A 19,233-nucleotide genomic window follows, 5' to 3' on the forward strand; every position below is an offset into this window, starting at 1 on the left:
TATGAAAGTAATGGCACTGGAAATACTAGATGAGATTCGACTGATATGAGGTATAAAAAATAAAATAAAATAAAAAAACAAACTCTGTTTGGTTTCTCGCAGAAACTGATCGTTTTGTGTCCTAAGACATCAATGTGTCGCCACGAGCCACAGGGTTTAATATGGATTTGTATGTCTATGTGTTTTACTCAACGTTTGGAGTCAAAAAATCTTCATTTGTGCTCTACTGAAGTTAAACAAACACACCTATACATCTTGGATGCCCTGGGGGTAAGCAGATAAACATCAAATTTTCATTTTTGGGTGAACTATCCCTTTAAGTTGTCCATTCAACTGCACGTTCAAAGATGCTGATTCTTTCAAAGAGAGATGTAATGAAATGTCTGTTAAAATAATTTTAACTTTGAGCACCCATTTAGAAGACTCAGCTGACCACCAAAAATAGATATTGCGGTTCTTGCATTGCTCTGCAGTTGGCTCCTCAATGCGACATTGCGATACTCAATGCGATACTGCCTTGGTATCATGACAGCCCTACATGTAATGTGTGAAGTAAAAAAAAAGGCAACTTACAATTACCTGCTGGTCAGAGGAGATGGATTCCAGAGCTTTCTGGATCACACGACAACCATACATCTGCAGAGCCAGTGGTAACACATGGCCACGGATACGAGTTGCCAAAGCCAGTTTCTGATCCGAACTGCCGAACTGCAGCAGACAAACAGAGAAAGCAGTTACTCTCAACGACAGGAAAATCATCAAACATTAAATAAGATTTCATTCACGTTACTTCAGATTAAGATTATATATGCTATTTTGTGCTATTTTGTACTAGCTACTGTATGCAAGCCACCCATACCGACTTTAATCAAAGAATTTGCTGATTTTCAGATTTAGTACTGACTGCAGACAAAGTCTAAATTATTGGTGATTTTAATAGACATGTAGATAATGAAAAAGACATATTACGATTGGGTTTTACAAAAAGACTGGTGTTAGGACTGGGGTTGGGTACTGTTCACATTTTAACTGGTACCGGTACCTGAAATTCATTTTTTTCAGTACTTTAGGGATACATCAATAACTGTAAAGCAACCATAAGTTATTTATAGAAGTGTTATTAACATTATGCCAGAGCTGCCTTGGTACGCCGCTGTCTGTGATGTTTGTTCACTGTAATATTTACCAGTAAATAGTAGGCTACTAGCTACTTAGTTAATCGAATTCATAAAAACAACAATATTATTATTTTTTCTTTTTAATTAAATTTCTAATAAAATATTTCCCCAAAATGTGTGTATTTTCTGCTAATCAAATGAAGACATAAAACATTAATTTATCTTAATTTAATTCTACTTTTTTGTCAAACAAAGCTGAAAAACTGAGCTTTATGCTGTTCAAATTAAAACATGGAAGAAAAATTGTGATGTAAAGTCTTAAAGTTTTGATAATGGTAACACTTTATAATAATGTTCAGTTTAAGTAATTTATAAGTGGTTATTTAATGATGAACTAATTTACAAAACATTCATAAATGATTATCAAGTGATATTCTAACATTTTATGAATGTTTTGTAAATTCCGTAACAAGTAATTTACAAGTGATTAGTAACTAATTAACTAATGATTTATGAAACATGACTACGCGTTCATTAGTGATTAATGAGTGATTTTTTAATTATTTTACATATATTTAGTAGATTCGGTTATAAGTAATTTACAAATGATTAGTTAATGTTGAACTAATGATTTACAAAACATGACAATGCATTTTCATAAATGTTACTTTTTTGTATGTTTTGTAGATTCAGTTATAAATTATTTACAAGTTATTAGATAATGATAAACTAATAATTTACAAATCATGATTATACATTCATAAATGATTAATATGCTAACGATTTACAAATCTGTCATAAGTTAGCCCTATCTTAAAAAAATAGCATTTCATAAAATAATCAAACATATCCTTAGAAAATGGTTGCTAGTTAATATATTATTAATCACTTAAATGTCAAAATACCATTATCTCAATAAATTGTTAATCATGAACAAATGATGATCAAACCATTAGTAAATGATGAGTAGCCTATATAATGTATTGGAGCATATCCCAATGCATCAGATCAAAACACATTTAATTCTTTGCATTTGTAAAGGTAGACATGATTTTATGAATATAAATAAGCTTTTATTGCAAAAACTGACCAAAAACAGTATAAAAGTATTAGCTCATGTTGCATTCCAAGTTTTCTGAAGTCATACGATATCTTTATGTGAAGAACAGAGTTGATCTTAATGTTTATTTCAAATAATACTCCTGACTCTTTAGCATGATGCAATCGGTCACATGACACATGAGAGCAAATGGCATTTTACAATCAAAGCTAACGTAATGACACAATTGGTCAGGAGACACGACAGCCAATGCTGATGTTACGTTTCTTCCGGGCGGCAAATTTTTAAATGTGTTAATCATTAATCATCGGCCGGTGGATGAACTCAACGCTGCTGATCGCTTCTGGGGATTTACTTCACACAAACCAATCGTTTGACCTCGGGACACTTGGAATATTTGTACTTTTTGAAAAAATTGTTCCTGCAGTCGTATCTGCCTGTTTTTTTTTTTTTTAAATATAACGTACAAACACAAACGTAGGCATGTGCCGGTTTTCGGTAATGCGATATATCACTATAATGAATATGCACGATATTGTTATCGTGGGCACTTCAAAATATCGTAAATAAGAATTTATTAACAATTATTAATTTTTTTATAATGCACTCAAGAATACTTTGCCCATCAAACATATAATTGCTCACAGCACTATTCTGCATCAAAGGGACACGCGCTCAGATGTAAACAAGCCCAACGTGCATTTGCACATGACTGAACGGGTGAAGGAGACAGGGTGAATGAAGTGCCGCTCAGTGACAGCAGAGGGCGCTGATGGAACGGTAGAATGCACTGATTACCCCAGAAACCCCGCAAACAAAAGCAACTGCTAGTGAAGTTTTTAAAAAGCTATTCGTTTTTGTAATCTGAATGTTGTTCAACACAGGCTCAGCACCAAATACTTAATAGGCTTCTTCTTTTTTTTCAAATTTAAACATTATGTTTTAATCTGGACTACAACATGCCCTAATGATTAGAATTTTTTTTGGATTATTTGTCCAAAAGACATACGACTTCATTAGTTAACATAATTCATTATTACCAAACTGACAATGAAAAATACTTATAAAGAATGAATTATTCCAAGTAATGTTAATTTCTTAGTGACTTTTTTTAATTGGCCTATGATAAAACTAACAATGATCAGTATTTCTTTACTAACATTACCAAAAACATTATACTTTCTGTAACAAATGTAGCTATTGCTCAATCTTAGTTAATGCATTAAATAATGAGACCTTATATTAATTTGTTACCTGTTGTTCTTTATAGTCTAATTCTTTTGCACTTTAATCTGTTTAATCTGTTTGAAAATTGTACTTTTACAGCTATGGAAAAAATTAAGAGACCACTTAACATTGATTTCTTTTATTTTTTTCCAGAGCTGTATATATTTTTGGTGCATATATTATTGTATTTGAACATTCAGTTATTTTTGTTATTACAAAAAGAGTTCTTAAAGCTGTTATGCTATGACAACACTTTTTTTGCAACTTATTTCAATATCGTGAATATATTGTATACCGTGATAAAAGCTTCGCAATTAATCGCAACATGAAAAATTGATATCGGCACATGCCTACACAAACGGTAGGTTTAAGGAAGGGATTGGTTATGTGACGAATTGGAGTTAAATACTTACAGTTATTAGATGAATGACTTATTTACACATTTCTATTGCAACAGGTGAGGAATAGCAGAATTTAATTTTCACATTTAACGTTACATTTGTTTTAGCAATCAATGGACGCATTTGTAACGGGTGAGAAATATCTATGAATTATGTGTAAAACATCTGCAAGTGATGAATAGTCTACACTTTAGAGTAGGGGATGCTAAAAGCGATGTAAATACATTGTGTACAGATCATTTGTTACGGGTAAGAAAGATCTACGAATGATGTGTAAAACATTTACAAGTGATGAATAGTCCACACTAGATTAGGGGATGCAGAAAGCGGTGTAAATGCTTTGTATACATGTACAGATCATTTGTAATGGGTGATAAAGATTTGTAACTGATTTAATCGTGCATTTACAACATCATCTCTAGCAGGTGATGAACACTTGTAGTGTGTAACTTACTTTAATTTAAATGCTGACTGAGGGTATAGACAGCTGTCTTCTCTGACACTTGCACCTGATGCTTCACTGGAGGGTAAAACCAGTTCACATTATCACTAGACCCCTCACAGAACACAAGTCAGCACCATTGAGTGAAAGGATTTAACTTAACACTGCAATCCCCTGAAAATTCATTCTAAAATGTTTATTAATTTGACTAGTTTAACTAGTAATTTATCATTCTTTAAAATATAAATGCATACATTTATAAATGCATTTTGTGGGTTTTAACAGACAAGCTTAAAAATGTAATGATGCATCAATAAATTATATATTCATTATATACTAATGGTTTGATCATCATTTGTTCATGATTAATAATTGTTTATTGATATAATGGTACACTGACATTTCAGTGAGTAATAATATTAAGACAGTATTAGTATTAACTGGTAACTTTTCAGAACCATTTACTAAGGATCTGTTTGATTATTTTATGATATGCTACTTTTTAAAGCTACACTAAGTGATAAGGTATATGACAATCCAGTAAATATTTGTTTCTGTTCCTCTCAATTCTGATTTCGTTTCAACTACTACAGTGGCCGATTTAGTCCAAGATTAACATGGCAACCCTCTTCACATTCGACACTGGCCATCGAGTGTTAAAACACGAAAGGCGGAGGCTTGATTTAACGGGTATTTCCCTCTTTGGCTAATGTACTTTCAAGATGGAGGGGCAACATGGCGACCGGCATTCAAACCCCTCACCCGTATGTATTTTCAATGGCATATTATAAACTTACGAGAATACTTTATCACTTGAAAGAAGTAGATATTCATTGATGAGCACATATATTTTTGAAAGAACTAAGTCTTTTTTAGCTAAGAATAAACTAAATTTACACAGTGTAGCTTTAAAGATTATAACTTACCACAGATTTGCAAATTGTTAGCATATTATACTTAATCATTTATGAATGTATAATCATGATTTGTAAATGATTAGTTTATCAATATATAATAACTTGTAAATAATTTATAACTGAATCTACAAAATATACAAAAAGTAACAATTTAGTAACATTTATGAAATGCATTGTCATGTTTTGTAAATCATTATTTCATCATTAACTAATCAATTGTAAATTACTTATAACTGAATCTACTAAATATATGTAAAACAATTAACAAATCACTCATTAATCATTAATGAACGCGTAATCGTGTTTCATAAATCATTAGTTAATTATTAACTAATCACTTGTAAATGACTTACAGAAATAACGGAATTTACAAAACATTCATAAAATGTTAGCATATCACTTGATAATCATTTATGAATGTTTTGTAAATGATTAGTTCATCATTAACTAACCACTTATAAATGAATTACAACTGAACGTTATTATAAAGTGTTACCCAACATGGCACAAGGGGACTAGCTAACGTTACCATGAAGAGGACTGCAACTTAATAAGTAGAGTGTAGTGAAATACGTTTTCTATTGTTTATCATGACATGGGCAGTCTCTAAACTTTGATCACTAGTTGTATGTTTAGATCGCAGCGCATCTGTGCTAGACTGTAATGTACAAGAATAGCAAGCACAGCGCACCCGCAGCATAGCTAAACTAACTCCTCTTCAGTAGCTTCTCCATCATCTGATGCTTCATCTTTGGATGTTAAATAATCCATTATATGATTGTTTAGGGCACTGACATCACCATGATTAAGTAGATTGAGGCGAACAAGATCATAAAAGCGATCAGTTACTTCAGACTGTGTAGCTCTCTTGTGCTCTGAATCCGCCATCTCATAGTATTATATAAATATATAGATAGTATTAAATAAATAACTTTGTGTGCTGTAGTTTACATATGACTGACCAGAAATGTACTTTGATACACCTTTATTGTTCACGTAATGGGGTTTATTTTGATGGGTGAACTGTCTTTGTGGTGTTAAAAGAGTGAAAACTGGCCGTTTTTTTTTTTTTTGCACCTCGCAGCTGGGCGTGTGAAAACATTAGAGAAAGACACAGTCTTTTCTAGCCTGACAAGCCAGACCCACATCAAGATATTTGGTCTGGAAACGCAACATTGACAGCTCAATCCGAGGGGCGGGATAAACGGTTGTCTTTCAAACTCCCTCTGCACACGATAGGATAGCGCTATAACCAACCAGAGCAACGAAGGTGAAGCAGAGCTCGTTGACAGATTAAACATTCGCCGTATCTGGTCGGCAAAACTCCAAACACATCTTCCCTTTTTAAGAATGACTTCAGTGCCGTTCTTTGTTCTTTTCTCAGAGAAAAGCTTAACTCCAAGTTTTCCAAAGCCGTGGTCAAAGCTGATTCGAAAGACTGCTGTTCACCAGTTTCTGTGTTTACTAGAAGCACGCAAACGCAACTCGGCAGTCGTCATTATGGCCCCGCCCACCGACTCTATACACGATGTGATCGCCCGGACAAGAGTTTGGCGTTTACAGCTCAGAAGGGTATTGAGAGTTGCTAGACGACACTCGCAGGCAGATTAGATTTGCTGCCGCTAGGGTGCATCTAGATTTCTAGGATAAGTCTTTTCAGCTTGCCACTATAAATTGCAATTTTTCTGCATTAAACAACTGAATTTTGCCAAGCATTTTTTAGAAATGATAGATGAAATGTAATAGAATAATAATTTAATGAAAACCCAAATTTGACAAAAAAATGACTTTTAACCTATTCTTTGACCTAGCTCAAAACGTTCCAGTGTGATATCCGACGGGTTTTCCCAGATCGCATCACACACACACACACACACACACACACACACACACACACACACACACACACACACACACACACACACACACACACACACACACACACACACACACACACATATATACGAGTAGAAGTATACGAGTAGACTAATTCATCAAATTTCTGAAGAGGATGGTAAAATATTGACTAATTGTATGCAGATTAATATGAAGACTACATTAGAGACAATTTTAGACTTCATTCACTAATTCCAAAATTAAGTGAAGCTGACCAGAAAGTGTTAAATGGAAGAACTGTAAGAGATGGTGACTCTCTGGGAAAACAATGTAAATTAACATCTGAACTCGCTCTTGTGCATTTAGCATTCCCATCCAAGACATCACACTAAGTTGATCACCCAAGAATTGCCTTAATTTACATTTCATTCCCTTCACCCTCATCTCTCCCCTCCATTTGTTGAAATTCACCCAAAATGTATACAGGTTATTGTGATTAAGTATACAGTATTATACATGTTTGGAATCAATTGAAACGTCAGAGTGCGACTGGTACAAAGGTCTCATTCCCACAGAAGTAAAGCAAAAGGTAACAACAGTTTTAAGAGTATGGAGCACATCTGCTTTACTTTAAGTTGTTATGCAGTCGCATTATAGGGTGGCCAGATAAAATACTACTGATATAATATGGCATTATTTTATGGTACTAACAATAACTTCTGGTTACTGTCTCAACTTGAACCAAGTTGTTATACGAGTACTTTTTAACTATAGCAAGCATGGTTGACATTGTTAAATCGTTTTAGCAATACAGTCAATGATACTGTTAATGATCGGACTGGTGAGTTTGTGATCATGGGCCCGCATAACAGCCGGTGCGAGGACCCTGTGTGACTCTGAGAACTGAATGAATGATTTCAATGAGAGTAAAGAGTTAAAGGGGTACTTTAGTACTGGGAAGATGCATCTGTATTTAAACTGGGTCATTAACGTAGTAGAAATATGAAAATATTTTTGAATTTGGTGCTTTCTTGACTGAGAAAAGACAGATAATGTATGTTTGTCTCATGGGGATGAAAGACAACAATTTCCAGAATGCTTTGCTGCCCTACGAGGCCCCTCCCAAAGCCGTCACTACTGAATCACTGTAACTAGATCACTTTCCCACCGCATTAATTTTCATAAAATCAGTTCAGTTAGAGAACAGACACTACAATTAAAACCTGAACGTGTCTGTTCAATATAATGTGATTTATCATATATTGAGGGAGTGTCACAGCACATCATTCGAATATACTCCATGGTTTCCACTAATAGAAAGCCATATGCTAATCACTGAGTAACCCTTTAAAGTAAACCTTTAAATAGAATGATAAAATGTGTAGTTACATTGTTATACAAATGACCTAATAAACAATCTGCATTCTAACCTATATTGGAAGTTATGATAAAATGGGAGTCAGATAAAGATAAATTGGAATTAAATTACTTTGCCACACTGAAAAGTCAGAATGTGCAGAAACCTTCACCCGCTTAACGGGTCACCCACTTAACCCAGGATGATTGGGCGGACCTTACACTGTATTAACTCTGTACATTTCTGGGTAAGAAATTTTAAAATGAATTACCTCAAAGAACTTCTGTATAACATAGTTCCCAAAGACATCAGTCATAAGTTGATAAGCAGCTTGTAGAATCTCCCCAAACACCATCTGCCTCTCTGCAGGAGTTGCACGCTCTAACTTCTGCTGAATAAATCTGGAGATTGAGGAAAAAGATCTTACATTAAGCACAGAACAACACATGGTAAACAGGAAGAAAAAAAAAAGTAATAAAAATTAAAGCTGCAAGCAGCATTTGAGCGGGGTTCAAGCTTTTAAGGCCTTTAGTAAAATAATAAAATTGAGCGGTCAGGTGAAATTAAGTGATACACTGACAAAGTGTGATTTAAAATGTTATAATAGTGACTTTATAAAGTCTAAATATGAATTATAGAACAAAATGACTAATTTAACCAGCAGATGACAGCAGAGACACTCATTGGCTTACTTTCATTTACCATGATTCTATTATGATTTACCATAGTTTACCACAGTTTACCACATTCTAGTATGATTTACCATGATTCTATTGTGATTTACCCTAGTTTACCCCATTCTAGTATGATTTACCATGATTCTAACATAGTTTACCTTGAATTACCATGTTCTAGCATGGTTTACCATGATTTACCACATTCTAGTATGATTTATCATGGTGATTTACCGTAGTTTACTAGGATATATCATGATTTACCACAATTTACCACATTCTAGTATGATTATCCATGTTCTAGTATGATTTACCATAATTCTAGCATAGTTTACCATAGTTTACCATGTTCTAGCATGGTTTACCATGATTTACCACGCTCTAGTATGGTTTACTATGATGTTATAGTGATTTACCATAGTTTACCATGATTTACCACAATTTACCACATTCTAGTATGATTTACCATGATTCTATTGTGATTCACCACATTCTAGTATGATTTACCATGATTTCATCTTGATTTACCATAGTTTACCACAAGTTACCACATTCTAATATGATTTACCACATTTTGATTTATGTATTATGATTTACCATGATTCTAACATGATTTACCATGATTTGAATAAGGTCTAAGCATTTCTTGAGTAGATATTGGACACACACACACACACACACACACACACACACACACACTTCTGTTTTACATATAGATACTTTAAATAGATTATTAGTAATAAAATGCTTACTTCTAGTCTAATGGTCCTTTTCACACATTAATTGTAATAGTATAGTAAAAGCATACATCAAATTAACAAATGAATTGGTCAACATTGTCAAAATGTGATTTGCAATGTTATTGTAATGCTTTTATATATAATGAAGTTTATATGTGCTTTTAGTGAGCAGAATGAACCAATGATTGGTCTTCTACTGCCCTCCGGTGGCTTTTTTATGACAATTTTAGGTAATACATGATTTAAAGCAATGGTACATCGTTACATTTTTTACTTTTATATTGCCCGATCTCCATGAATTTTTGCATGCTTCTTTAGAGTCATATGCTGCATGTGCCCACCTATTTTCGTGAAGTTTGTAGCTTTCATTCAGGATTAATAGGTGTTTGAGCATGCTTTGCCAGACCCCCTTTTTAAATGACCCTTTTATAGCTGCCCAAAGTACAAAGTTCAAATTTTTGGGGGAAATAATTGCAAAATCTATAAATCTATAATTAACAATTTGACTGACAGCAATGGTTTCAGAGGCAAAGTTGTTCAGCATGAGGAGGTCTATCATATGATATGCATATTTCGTGAATGTGTGCAACACCACGTGATTACAGAGCCATAAAACTCGTTAGTGCCAACTAATTTGATTTCTTTCAACTGATTTCTTTCAAAATTCTTACAGACCTCTGGGTCCATGAGTCAAACATGCCCAACGAGTTACTTTCCGATTGGCAGTGTTGGGCAGTAGCATCGCTACAAGAAGTGACGCTACTAGCTTAACTACATTTTTCAGTAGCGTGGTGGTAGCGTCGCTGTTTTCTCAATCAAATAGCTTTTCAGTAGCGAAGCTCTTTTGTTGATCAAGTAGTGCGGTAGCGTCCACACAAGCTAACGTTACATTTCCCCAAGCATTTCTGAAGATCAAGCTCAAATTGAAAACACAACTGATAAGTCGTGGATATACTTTCTACGTTCCTTTCTGCCTCGCGCAGACGAGCACAGATGCGCGCACGAGCCTTTCAAAGTACTCCTTTGGCAGTAAGCATGAAAAGACGGGATAGGCGCATGTACATTCGCACTATCCAGTTGACCCTTTTTTTCCCAGAGCGCTCAATTCGCTTTTGCACGCACACAAGGTGAGTTGCAAATTACCTTACAGTGTGTTCTGCAAAAGTGCCCAAGTCTAAATTGAGCATAAATGCAAACACACAGGTGCATATGCATATCATACACATACAGATGAACATAGAAACACACACTCTCAACACCTGGTTTTATTAATATAATGGATCACATGTTTTTGTTGCCAAATTGATTTCGTTCAGTTTTTGAATAACTGAAAAAGTATGCATGTCTATATGCTTGACTTTTATTGATCACTGAGATAGCATTGATATGAATGAAGTTGGTTCAATATAAAATTAAATAAATAAAAAGTAGCTTAGATGTAGTAAACTACTTTTGCCAAGTTGCTGTAGCTTAGCTTGCTACATTTTCCAAGTAGCTTGCCCAACACTGCCGATTGGCTTCCGTTAACCTTGTCTAATAGGTGCTCAAATTTCATTGGTCAATGGCGGCCATGTTTTTTGAGATACGCCAGTGTCCTCATAAAAATACACGGTACCTTGGACCAAGACACTACATACCAATTTTGATGGTCCAATGATAATGGACCCACGCACTTTTATCGTCTCTAATTTAGCACATTTGTTTACCTACCCTTAACCGAGAAACACTTATTATTAAACACATGTTAAATGCTTTATGTCCCCTTTTCTAATATTTTCTCCTTTTTTATTGAAAATAAATGCCTTTCTGATCTGATATGTGATGGGAAAAGGGAGTAGAGTGAGTGTGGCAAAAGGCGGATTCGAACCTCTGATCGATTTGCGTTAAAACTTAGCCTACACTATAGCCACAGTAAATAACTTGGTGATTTCTGTAATTTTGTCTGGCCCAATCAATCGTTTAGTAAACGGCACTTTTTCTATCTGGACATGGAGCATAATAAACATGCGACTTGTTCATTATCATTATCTGTGAAACGAACTCGGTTACTTTCATAACCTCGGTTCCCTGAGAGAGAGGGAACGAGTATTGCGTACAGGAAAAAACTCCTTTTCTCGAGAATATGACGCAAAACTTTATTAATAAAGGTATCTATGTAAAGCGCAGTGCAGCTGCACGGCCATAGCCCGGCGCGAGGAGCGCTCTGATTGGCCGGGCCGTGGCAACTGCAGAAACCTATGGTGAGGCGGCTGAGAGGAGCGAACCAATGGGGGTGCTCCAGAGAGCCACCGAAAAAGGGGCTTATATTAGCATACAGGAGGCTATATAAGAATTCACCATAGGTGTCAGGTTTTAAAAATCGACTGAAGCGACACCTGAGAAGCACGAACATGGCACGGAACGCAATACTCGTTCCCTCTCTCTCAGGGAACCGAGGTTACGAAAGTAACCGAGTTTGTTCCCTTTCGAGAGAGGTTCCTCGTATTGCATATGGGAACACAATCTAAAACGCTGTGCATGCTGACTGACCCAAAATCCCCAACTGAATGAGGGAAAGTCAAAAAACCTTTAGAGAGACCGACACAGGCGGGCTTCATAAGGAGAATGAAAGAACCGGAAGAGTCGGTTCGTTTGAACACCTGACCGGACATAGTCGGATCTATGGTAGAGTTTAATGGTGCTATGAACGATTGAGTATAAGCGGAACGCAATAAGCAATCATGTTGCCAGGGCTGCAGAAAGAGCCCTAGACGGAGAAAAGCACTGCTTGTAAAGCTGGGACCTCCAAATTGTAGAATCTGATAAAAGTGGGCGGAGAGGCCAGAGGCCATGCCTCTAGTGGAGTGGGCTTTAATGCCTGTAGGACAGGTTAGGTTCTAGACCTATATGCTAGTGAGATTGCATCCACTATCCAGTGTGAGTGTCTATTTCATGACAGCACAAACTTTAGTGCGGCCACCGAAGCAATGAAGAGCTGATCTGAATGCCTGAAGTGGGCGGAGCACTCTAGATACAATCTCAATGCTCTGACTGGGCAGAATAGGTTCGCGTCTTATTCTCTCTGAGACGCGGGTAAAGGAAGCAGTGTAATGACCTGCATACTGAAGGGGTTGATAGCGCTTTGAGTATAAAACCATGTCTCGGTTTGAGCACAACCTTGAAGTTGCTGGACCCAAACTCAAGACAGGAAGGGCTCACGGAGAGTGTGTGTAAGCCACCCACTCGTTTAATCGAGGCCAAAGCCAGCAGAAAAGCGATTTTGAGCGATACGTGCTTCAAGCTCGTGGTCTGAAGTGGTTAGGAGGGGGGACCCGTCACGGCTTCTAAAACCACGACGATGTCCCAAATAGGGACTGAGGAAGGGGCGAGGCGGGTTTAATCTCCTGGCCCCTTTAAAAAAACATACAATAAGATCACTTTTCCCTAGTGAATGTGCCGCGATCGGAGCGTGGTTAGCTGCTATGGCGGTGACATACACTTTGAGTGTGGAGGGGGAACGACCCGCGTCCATTAGCTCTTGGAGAAAGCGAGCAGTTTCACCAGTTCGCATGAGTGTGCGTCGATGTTTCGCACAGCACACTGATTAGAAAACCACTGACCACTTCAAAGAAGAGCTGCCAGATAGCGGGGGCTCTAGCTTCCGAAATAGTGTTCATAACTTGTCAGAGAGGTTTCCGGATACCCGTTGATGGGCCCTACTTGGAGGGCCAGCAGCTCGGGACTGGGATGCCAGATCTTCCCTTTCGCCGGCGTAAGGAGAAATTCTGAGACCGCCATCCATTTTCGGGACGAGGAATTAGCGACAGTAAAAACCTGACTCGCTAGCGTCGAGTGCACTGTTTCCACCGCTCTTCTCTCCTTTAACAGTTTTAACACCTCAGCGAGAAGCACGTGACTGACACTGCTTCTAACTGAGGGCTCGACCACGGCTTGAATCGTGGGGGTCTTCGAGCAAAACTGTAGCGAGAACCTCGTTTTATATGTTCAACACCCAATATTATATACCAGGAATGGCCTGCCAAGCCTGGGCTCGTGAAGCCAGGGGTTGAATTAAATTCAGGGGCGGGTTAAGTTAGTAATAGGGGCCTGTCAACCCCGTTGCTTGTGCTATAACACTGTGAGGAAAACTGTCAGTACGCAGCGCTTCTTCAGCACGGCGGCATAGTGACGAGAGCTTTAGCTCGAGTTTGTTTATTTACTCTAGTATTCTTTGTCCGCGGCGGTAGTGCGACGGAACGAGAGAAGAGGAAGAGTGAGCAAAACTGTCTGTCCACGGCGCTTCTTCAGCACGGCGGCATAGTGACGAGAGCTTCGGCTCGAGTTTGTTTATTTACTCTAGTATTCTCTGTCCAGGGCGGTAGCGCGACGGAACGAGAGAAGAGGAAGAGTGAGGAAAAACTCTGTCCACGGTGCTTCAGCAGCACGGCGGCATAGTGACGAGAGCTTCAGCTCGAGTGTGTTTATTTACTCTAGTATTCTCTGTCCGCGGCGGTAGCGCGACTGAACGAGAGAAGAGGAAGAGTGAGGAAAAACTCCTTCTGTCCGCGGCGCCTCCTCAGCACAGCGGCATAGTGACGAGAGCTTCGGCAGAGAGAAGAGGAAAAGTGAGGACAACTCTGCGGCGGCGGAAGAAGAGACGAGGCGGCGACAGAGTGAAGAGAGATTCGGCTCGAGTTTGCTCATGTCCTCTAACATTCTCTCTCCGCGGCGCTTATTCAGCAAGAGGGAACGAGAGAAGAGGGAGAGTGAGAAGAGCTCCGTCTTTCCGCGGCGCTTATACGGCGCGGCGGAACGAGAAATTCCTCGCATAGAACGAGCCTGTAAGCTCTTAGAAGTGCCGTTGCAGCGGCAACACACACACAACATAGACACACAGAAACGCAGGTGGCTGAAGGCGGAGACCCGGTGGGAATCCGGCGTCCTCAGGGCTGCAGGAATGTTCCGCTGGTTGCTTTTCGACGGCGGCTTGCTTGATTCTGGAGGTCAGCAACGGTGACGCTGAAGGAGATAAAATCTGACACCTATGGTGAATCAGGGTCTTATATAGCCTCCTGTATGCTAATATAAGCCCCTTTTTCAGTGGTCTCTCTGGAGCGCCCCCATTGGTTCGCTCCTCTCAGCCGCCTCACCATAGGTTCCTGCAGTTGCCGCGGCCCGGCCAATCAGAGCGCTCCTTGCGCCGGGCTATTGCTGTGCAGCGACTTCCGTTTTTTTTAAAGTCGACATTTATGTGTTAAAAGTCGAGTCAACGTCGAATAGTCACTGATGACATCATTAATGAACAAATAAGCCTGAACCATGAGCTGAGACGCAAACATGGATTTTCTTGTGCCCAGGACAGCTATGACATATGACACGGCACTGCCCATAAGGTTATTGCTCCTACATAACAGCTTTTGTATCAGTTCTTTTGTCTTATGGTCGTTATATTTCTCACAGATTTCTGCTCGTTTTGAATAAGATACAGATAAGTAGCACAATAAAGAGTACATGTATAAGAATGCATTAGTGAGTGATTGTGTGTGAATTAATTCTACCTGGCAGCGTCTCTCTACTAATAGTGAAGCTGTGAGTTTTAGTTATCAAGAAATATATGCTAGAACTTCTCAGTTTCTAAGCTATTTTATTGATAAATTACAGAACAGTTTTGATAATAATAAATTTCTGCGCTCATGAATGGTTTTGTGTGAGACGCGCGATCTCCGCGTTATATGCGATCGGGTGTGTGTGTGTGTGTTGCAATGCAGCACGCATTAGTTTAGCGCGATGATTAACTTACGGGTACAATAAGCGTGCATTCCCCCGATCAATTTTGGGCATCCAGATGGTATAATCAAACAGGTCTTGTGGAGAGCTCTCGGAGTATGCATTTATTTGTCATTTTTAACTGTTGAAAGCAGAGCCTGCGTGTCAGGAAATTGTTTATCCTGTTGTGCCCTCTATAGGCCAGCGACTAGTCGACGTCGAGCTTAAAGTTTCATGGCACAGCATTAAAGTCGACTAGTTGGTGCAACCCTGACTACGAAATAAAAAAAAAATTCCTGGTGGAGAATCCCCAGACCCCCCACAAAAAAATTGCCCCATATTTTTCACTAGCCGCTACAGGGACCCACCCACTTTTTATTTGCTTTGAGAGTTTGAATGCTTGTTTAGAGTTATATGTCACATGTACTTACCTATTTTTGAGAAATCTAAACATTCATTGAGGAGTTAAAGGCTTTGGGTACACTTGGTCAAAGTCACATATTGATATGACCCTATTATAGCCATCCAAATGCAAAATTAATTTTTTGGGATAATTATTTACCAAGAGAGTCAGAATGAGGAGATCTAACATTATATGATTTATATTTTTATATTATTTATATATATATATATATATATATATATATATATATATATATATATATATATATATATATATATATATATATATATATATATATATTTTTTTTTTTTTTTTTTTTTTTACCTTTTAAACTGTAATACCGCTACCGACGGCCCGATCTCCAGGAAAGTTTTCACGCTTCATTACAATAACAGGGTGCACATGCTCAGCTAATCTGGTAAAGTTCTGCCCAGAACAGACATTTTTTAGTAATTTAAATGTCCTTTTGCAGAGGATAATGTAGTTGACCTTTCTTAAAGTTAAAGCGCTACCGATGGTCATACGTCCATAAAAGTCTCTAAGGTTCTTTAGGGTCACGTGACGCATAGGCACGCCCGATTTTGAGAAGCTGTATGCAAATCGGGCAGGCAAAGAGGGCGGCTTTCAAGCATCTAATGGGATTAGCCATAGAAATGCATCTTTTTGACACCCTTTTAACCGTTATAGCGCCACCAAGAGGCCAGTCGCCGCATCCTTTTTCGGGTGACCACAGAATGAGCTCTCACATAGGCGTGCTGAGTTTGGTGAAAATATCTCATTCCGTTGACGAGCTATAGCCAATAAAGAAAAAGGGGCTCCTCCCACCTCAAACTTTGCGGCCTTTAGGAACCCTGAACCCAAATTTCCACTTGTTTTGATAATTATTGACATTCAGACTCCAGAGAATCTGGCTGCACTGGTTTGGTTCCGGTCTGACCAAAATCCTAGGACTAGTTTGCAAAAGTAGGTTTTGGGAAAAGGCCAAAAAAGCCAGACATTTTCCCAGGTCACGAGCCAATCAGAGGCATGCGTTTTGTCCGTCTTGAGCCAAGGATTCCAATGATATAAGGTATTTGAGGCTAGGATTTATGAGCTTTTTAGCGCAATTGATTGCTATAGTGCCACCTATAGGCCAATCTGGCTCATAATTTTATAACCTCTCCTCGATTTTTGTACTACCTATTGGCCAAGTTTCAAATCTCTAGCCCTTATGGTTTGGTCTGCACAACATTGCAAAGATACAACCTTAAAAGTCATTCTGGCATCATGCCTCAGCTTCGTCGCTGTGGTAAGCAAAAACGATTTTATCTCTTGATGTGAAATCAATAACTTTTTGTCGGGATGGTCTGAAGATGATGAAGATGAAAAAGTAGGTTTTTAACTAATAACAAGATGAAGGAGAGGAAGTTTTATCAAATATGGCAAAATAGACATCTATGTTCTCAGCATTAGCCAAGGAATGTATTATGACCAGTTTCATTATAATAGGCTAATTTATTCAAAAGTTAGAATTATTAGTCTTTTTGTAATTGTTGTTATACATTTTGACCACAAGGTGTCACTGCCCCAAAACTGTTTGAGTCTCTTCAGGGCATGGTGCAGAAGAGGCATAACGAGTTTTGTAACGATATGTAAATGCATTCGTAAAATACATTTTTAGACAAAATAAAAAATGGCTGACACCCAAAATGGCTGATATGGGATAATTGGAGATTTGTCAACTCGGCATGACGTCCCAAATCTAACAAGACCACCACTTTTCTGATTTTTGGACAAACCCATCAGAAGTTATAAGCCAAAATAGCTATTTTTTGTAACTCCGGAGCAGCAGGTGGCACTACGCCGAAACGTTGCAGGTCACTTCAAGTCATGATGGTGATGTAAAGCCAAGTAAAGGCTAAAAATAAAAAAAAAGGCTAAGCGCGAAGAAGACATTTTTTAATGATGTATCACTTTTGACCAATAAGTGGCGCTGTGACCAAATTAATGGGTTGTGGTCAGAGTGAGGTGACAATGACATGCACAATTTGTTGTAAATATGTCAAAACATTGCCAAAATAAAACCTTAAGAGTCACTTTGGCATCATGCCTCAGGTTTGTCGCTGTGGTAAACAAAAATGATTCCATCTATTGATGTGAAATCAATAACTTTTTGTCGGGATGGTCTGAAGATGATTGGATTCAATTTTGGTGAAAATCGGACAGACGGCCTAGGAGGAGTTTGAAAAAGTAGGTTTTTACCTAATAACGAGATGGACGAAAGGAAGTTTACATCTTTGTTCTCAGCAGTAGCCAATGAATGTATTATGGCCAGTTTAATTATAATAGGCTAATTTATTCAAAAGTTATTAGCCTTTTTGTAAATTTTGTTATACATTTTGACCGCAAGGTGGCACTGCCCCAAAACTGTTTGAGTACCTTCAGGGCATGGTGCAGAAGAGGCATAACGAGTTTCATTACGATATGTTAAAAGGTGGGGTAAGTGTTATTTCAAAACCGTTTTAGAAAAAGGACTCGGGCTGAGTGGAATAAAAAACTTGTAGCCAATCAGCGGGGAAGGGCCGTGCCTACTAATGTGAAGAGTGCTCGCTCTCGCTCTGTGCACATTATTATTCAAAACACACGAGTCACACATGACGGACATTAGCCGAGTAGTAGCCTAATATATGCTGGCTTTTGCTTCACTATGCTCGTGTGTCATGTTCGCTTGTTTGTCAATTTGCGATCATATTGTGGCTCACTTCAGCGATGATAAAGACCCATTCATTTCCACACCGTATGGAGCATCTAAATCTCCTCCCTGTGTGCTTCAAGCATCAGCTCACAAAATGTGTCCGACAAGTAAGATACTATACTCCTAATATGTTTGTTTCCTCATTTCATGATCTATATAACCCTTATCCCGTCATAATTGTAATATGTCGTTAGCTGGACTGTCGTGTTTGTGTTCTATAGAGTTGTTAATGAGAACAGTTTGTTTTTGTGATCGCTTTAATCTGGTCATAATTGTAATATGTTGTTAGCTGCACTATTGTGCTTGTGTACTATGGAGTTGTTCATGAGAACGGTCTGTGTTTTTGTGATGGAAGGGGTGACTTTTTCATTGACTATTCAACCTGGATTAGTTACACGCAGATTCTGCCATAGTCGTTGCCTGGGTTACGTACAGTATTGTTCAAAATAATAGCAGTACAATGTGACTAACCAGAATAATCAAGGTTTTTCGTATATTTTTTTATTGCTACGTGGCAAACAAGTTACCAGTAGGTTCAGTAGATTCTCAGAAAACAAATGAGACCCAGCATTCATGATA

General features: G+C 38.0%; 1 protein-coding gene across 9 annotated transcripts in view; it reads right to left on the reverse strand.

Moving 5' to 3' along the window:
- The window catches only part of pum2 (pumilio RNA-binding family member 2), a 224,951-nt gene that overhangs the window by 44,868 nt on the left and 160,850 nt on the right, over positions 1-19,233 (reverse strand). For 6 of the 9 annotated variants that reach the window (XM_067417370.1, XM_067417373.1, XM_067417374.1 and 3 more), the window contains exons 16-17: positions 8,630-8,759; positions 574-708 (exon numbers count right to left, since the gene is read on the reverse strand). In XM_067417370.1, the coding sequence (XP_067273471.1) occupies positions 574-708; positions 8,630-8,759 (265 nt within the window). The remainder of the gene's footprint in view (positions 1-573; positions 709-8,629; positions 8,760-19,233) is intronic. The other 3 variants (XM_067417377.1, XM_067417376.1, XM_067417371.1) reach the window with 1 other exon arrangement.

This window comes from Pseudorasbora parva, chromosome 15 (genome assembly GCF_024679245.1).
Source record: "Pseudorasbora parva isolate DD20220531a chromosome 15, ASM2467924v1, whole genome shotgun sequence".
Lineage (NCBI taxonomy): Eukaryota > Metazoa > Chordata > Actinopteri > Cypriniformes > Gobionidae > Pseudorasbora > Pseudorasbora parva.